The sequence below is a fragment of the Poecilia reticulata genome, linkage group LG17 (assembly GCF_000633615.1).
Source record: "Poecilia reticulata strain Guanapo linkage group LG17, Guppy_female_1.0+MT, whole genome shotgun sequence".
Lineage (NCBI taxonomy): Eukaryota > Metazoa > Chordata > Actinopteri > Cyprinodontiformes > Poeciliidae > Poecilia > Poecilia reticulata.
In genome coordinates, this window is record NC_024347.1 from 27,087,496 (window position 1) to 27,092,815 (window position 5,320).

The following is a 5,320-nucleotide window of genomic DNA, read 5'->3' on the forward strand; positions in this document are numbered from 1 at the left end:
ATATATAATCATGTGGTTAAAACCCCTCATAAAACTACTTATTTACAAATTGAGTTCCACTTTCTCGATCTTACACTGGCAGGAATATCAGTTTTGTTTGTTTTTTTGGTGGGCACTATTAACTAGGCGAAAATACTTGGTAAGATTTTGTTTCTACAGTGTAGAGAGGATAGCAAAATCTAAGATTTTTTTTCTGAATTTCTTTAATATTTGTCTTAAAAAAATATTGAATTTTCTTAAAAAGTCTTGAATTGTCCTAAAAATCCTTAAAGTGTCTTAAATTGTCCTAAAAATCTTAAATTGTCTTATAAAGTTTTTAATTGTCTTAAAAAGTCTTAATTTTTTTTTTAACTATAATTATTCCGAGGTGAATAAATACATTTGAATTGTCTTAAAAAGTCTTGATTGTTGCCGATGAAACCTGCAGCTGTTAATCCTCAGTAATCCAGAGATTTGTTTCAGAATGTCTGACCGATAATCTCTTTGCCCTGCAGGTGAAAACGGCCTCAATCAGAAACCTTTGGGACGACAAAGATGAGGTTCGGGGTCTCTGCTGAGGACGGTCACTGGTTCACATGGGACTGCGACCTTCACTGACCTTGGACGTCTTTAAACTTTTGCACATTAGCGCCACGCGGCAGCGTCTTTTTGCACAGGAGACGTTTGGTGTCGTAGAGGCATGAAGCGACGCGACGGCTCAGACTCGGGCGCCGGTTTTCACCACTCAGCTGTGCGTCTCCTGCTGACGCCGAGGAGCTGCTCCCATCCTGCCGGCTAACTGAAATTCATTTCATATCCTGCAGCCAATAATGTGTACATATTCCTCATGTTTATACGAGTCTGGGATTGAGAACTTCACTATGCACTAATACCAAAGTAATCAGAGTTGCTGTAAAATCCTGCACATTTGAAATCACCTTTAGTTGCCAAATCTGCTGCAGACGTTTGTACTGACATTTATGCAACATGGCCGCCGTGTTCGCACCTTCAGTTTCCACTGTTTGAAATCATTAAGCCAAGAAGTTACGAAGCAACTCGAGGTGCATCTTCATTTTAGAGACGACTCGCTCTCAGCGCTTCCTGCTCAGACATGTGTTTTGTTTACAGAGAGGAGCACAAAGCCACAGGAAACCTTAGAATATAAAGACAAAGGAAGGGGTCAGAGGTCACTGAGTAACTTATCTAAAGTAGTTGTCTTTATGTAGCTAAATGATTAGTTTCCTGCTTCACATCACAGCTTAAAGGGAGAAACGATTCCCTTTGTGGCTGGAAACTGTTTATTTTCAGCAGAAAGACTGAAAACTGTTGGATGATGTCAATTAAGCAAAAAAATAATAATTTARAATTATTTTCAAGCCATTGTTGACGTTTCAGCTCTTTCTGGTTGATGTTTTTAAAGGGCCAGTTACTGTAAAACTTAAGTCATTTGAAAAGATCTTTGTCACCAAGCTTCACATGTAAAACTTTTAGATGACTTAAATAATAAAATTTCTGGCCCTTTAAATCTCCCAGCTGTTTAGCACCAAATGAAGCCATAAAACCTGCTGAGCCAAGTGAGTTTGGTYGCTACATTTCAGTTTTTGTCTTTATCCTGTGCAGATAAGAAAACTTTAATATATATTTTGTCGCCATTTTGTTTTCTGGTGTTTAATCGACTGCAGGTTCATTAAATAATCTGTCAATGTTTCTGTGAAGCTGCGCCGCAACGTGTGTCTGACAGCGTCTAAAACTGTATTAGAAACTAATATCCTGATCATGATAACATCAAAACCAATAATTTTACTGTTAATTTAATTCTGCTGCATAAAAGTTTTCCTGCAAACAAAAAAATGGACATCATTTCATTTTTCTATAAGGTTTATTTTACATATGCTTTTTTTTTTTCAAATAACCACTTCATGACATTTGTAAAAGAAAAATAAAGTACAAGAGTTTTGGCTTTTCCAAACTGATCATTTAAAAAAAAAAAAAACAAAGACCAGTAAACAACTGAACGAGTGCATTTTTCAGGATTTACTGTCAAAATGCAAAAAAGAAAAAAAGTTGATTTTGTCTCCGTTTTGCATGCAGTGTTTTTAGAGTTTTGGACAGAAACATTTTATTATTTTTTACAACAGAAACAAAATGCTACTTTTCTGGTCAAATTGCACCTTTAGCTTTCGGATTTCGGACATATTGCACATATCTGAAGACGTCACTGTAAACGAAGACTCGGGAAAATAATCGGTTTGCTTTGGGGCAGCAGGAAACCCAGTGACGATCACAGGAAGTGGCGATTGTTTCACCTTTTTGTCACGATTACAGAACCTCCTAAAACACCTGAAGGTAAGAAATGATCCGCTTCTAATTGGAAAAGTCGGCTCTTCTGCAGATTTTCAACAGATTGTCTAACGTTTTGATTCAACAGATGAGAAGAATCTCGTGGTTAGATGGAGAATGTCACACAGAATGATTACTGTACAGACTTTTTTCTTTTATTTTTCTCTGTTGCTGGGGAAACGGGAAGAATACATTCGTAGATGTCATCCGCAGGTCCGAGCCGCCGCTGGACGGACCCGATCTCTTGGTAGCTGCACTGCGAGCGGCTGAAGCGTCTCCGGAGCTGCAGAGTTTCTCATTTCGGGTTTTTTTTTKGGGGGGAGGAAGCAGAACGCGGAGCGGAGATACATTCAGCCTCGGATCAGTCAGTGAATTTCTGAAGTTACCTTTTCTTCCCAGAACGCGGCGCTCAACTTAAATGGCTTAGACTCCAGTGCACTGCTTCTGCAATTAGTTTTTATATCTCTTTATATATATATATATACTGTATATATTTATATATTTTTACATTTTTAACAGTTGTTCGCATGATTTGAATAGACTAAATGAGATGCAGCTGAAGAAACGGAAAGTACGGCGGGACTTTTAGACGTTTCGTAAGAGGACACAGACGATAGCGTAGGGAAGAAACGGCTCCTCTTTAAAAAAATATATACAAGTCTATGCAGAATTTGGCGACGATGAGTAAAGCTTAAAGTTAAGCCGACAAATCTTCTTCCCTTGATGACGCTCTGCTGCAGGCACTGAGCACCATGGTGCAAAACAAAAAACAACAACAAAAAAAAACGTTTCTCCTCACGAACGCACCGTCCTCCACCTCCAACGATTCCTTCAGCAGCATCCATGCTACACAGAGGCAGGTTTTTACCCAGAATGCATCGCTTCATCTGGCTGACACAGTGACATCGGAGCAAACGTCCGACAAGAAGCAGAGGAGCCGTCGGGTCTGTCCGGAAAGCCACACTGAGGACCTCAAACTAATGATGTCATCACACATCTGTTACTAAGTTTATGTATTTATTTTTTGGCTTTCAAAGTTTTGTGATTTTTTTTATGACATCAAAAACGCAGAATTTTTTATGCTAATTTAGAAATATTTGCTCTTATGCTAAATATTACTTTACTACTGGAACTGGACATAAAGTAAAGGACAATACTGACACCTGCTGGTGAGAGTTGGTCACTACAACCCTTTTTTGTCATTTTCTTGCTGAAAACTTGTAGTAAACACAATTATGCATTAGCATGAAACAATTTGGGGATTTGTTGATTTTTGCATGAAAAATTAGAAGAGATTGATGTAATTTAGCAGTATAAACAATACAAACTGCATTAATAAAACTATATTTAAACACAACTATTTTTTCTTATGTCTACTGAGTTTGGGGAGCCACATAGTAACTTGTGGCGGCCAGATTTGATGATTTACCAATAGCATCTAAGTTTTATAAAAATGGACGAAGTAAGTAATTTATTTTTTTTGTGGTACAAATCACTTTTGGCAAAAAATGAAGCTGATGAAATTATGCTCCACTTTGTGTTTGTCCATCACATAAAATCCTAATAAAACATAAATTAGTTTGTATTGCGGTAAAGCTGGACACTTTTGGCAACACACTGAGTATTTTTATCTAAATTACTACAAAATAAATGTAAATTTCACGAGAAATAATAAAATTTGGCATCTGATTTGAATTGTTTTTTAAAGTGGGTTTTTTATTTGGATTAGTAAAGTTAATAATTTGGAGCATAACGACGTTAATTGACCTCAGTTCATATTTGTATTTTAATAAAAACCGATGGATCAGTTTATTAAGCCGGAGTGACGTTCACCCCCAGATCGTCTTCTCCAGATCTAACAGAATCGATTTGTTTGTGCCGCTATTGTTTTAAAGATAATAAAAAAAGTTCCAGAGGTCAGAGGTCATCATCAATACCTGCAAATCCAGAGCAGCACAAACTAGATTTCTGCTGCACAAACGTAGCCGAGTTGATCGACATCAAGTTCGTTTGAATTGGTGAATGTGAGCGAGAGGCTGGTTGACCTCTGATGACCTCTGCAAACCTACGGCACAAATTACATTTTTTACAGCAAAAAACATCCGATGCTGATTTTGTTGGAACTTTCATTAATATCTCCAAAGCAAAAGCAGCACAAACGAAACTTTTTGCAGCAGAAACGAAGTCATGTTGATCGATTTCTGTCAGATTGGAAGAAGATGGGAGGCTGGTTGACCTTTCACGACCTCTGGAAATATCTTTAAAATGATAGCGGCACAAATGAACATCTTTGCAGCACAAACGTTTGACACCAATGACGTGTCTGGGTAATGTGACTTCCACTAATATCTTCAACGCAAAAGCAGCACAAATTAATTTTTGCTGCACAAACGTAGCCGAGTTGACCGACATGGAATTTGGTCCGACTTGAGGAAGTTGGTGGGCGGTTGACCTTTCATGACCTCTGGAAACATTTATCATCTTTAAAATTACAGTGGTACAAATGAAAAGTTTTGCAGCACAAAAGTTTGACACCAACTTGTCTGGATTTGAAGGAGGCGGCGGGGCGAACGCCACTCAGGTGTTCATGAGTTTAACCCTTCGGAGGCCGCAGCGTGGCGGTCGGGACAGACTCTCTGCTCGGAGCTTCACCTCTGGATGGAAGCAGACGGCGGAGGATGCATAGGTTGGACTGGAGGAATGCTACCCGGACCGGACCGACCCGGGCCGGACCGGCACAGTTTTCTGGTTCTTTTTGAGGCGCGAATGGTTGGAGGGACATAGGAGGAGGACCAGGCTGTGAGATGGTGCTAAAAAAGAAAGAAGAAGAAGAAGTGTTTGTGTCTCCTAGGAGATGATCTCCAGGATGTAGAAGACGAGCTCCATGACGACGGGGCCTTCGCTCAGCTGACACGCCCCGCTGTGGATGATGGGGATCAGGGCGCTGTCCAGGTCACTCAGGTACTGAGGGAGGAGGGGCTGGCCGTTACTTCCTGCCAGG

The 5,320-nt window shown here is 39.5% G+C and overlaps 2 protein-coding genes across 2 annotated transcripts in view; one reads left to right on the forward strand and one right to left on the reverse strand.

Annotated features, from left to right (window-relative positions):
• Nucleotides 1-1,695, forward strand: part of cc2d1b (coiled-coil and C2 domain containing 1B) — a 20,634-nt gene extending 18,939 nt beyond the window's left edge. Inside the window, exon 26 of the mRNA XM_008434613.2 lies at nucleotides 495-1,695. The gene's annotated coding sequence lies outside the window, so the exon portion shown is untranslated. The remainder of the gene's footprint in view (nucleotides 1-494) is intronic.
• Nucleotides 1,696-2,637: 942 nt separating this feature from the next.
• Nucleotides 2,638-5,320, reverse strand: part of zfyve9a (zinc finger, FYVE domain containing 9a) — a 38,594-nt gene continuing 35,911 nt past the window's right edge. The window contains exon 19 of the mRNA XM_017310097.1: nucleotides 2,638-5,320. This exon is cut by the window's right edge and continues 3 nt beyond it. Coding sequence (XP_017165586.1) covers nucleotides 5,167-5,320 — 154 coding nt within the window. The 3' untranslated portion in view covers nucleotides 2,638-5,166.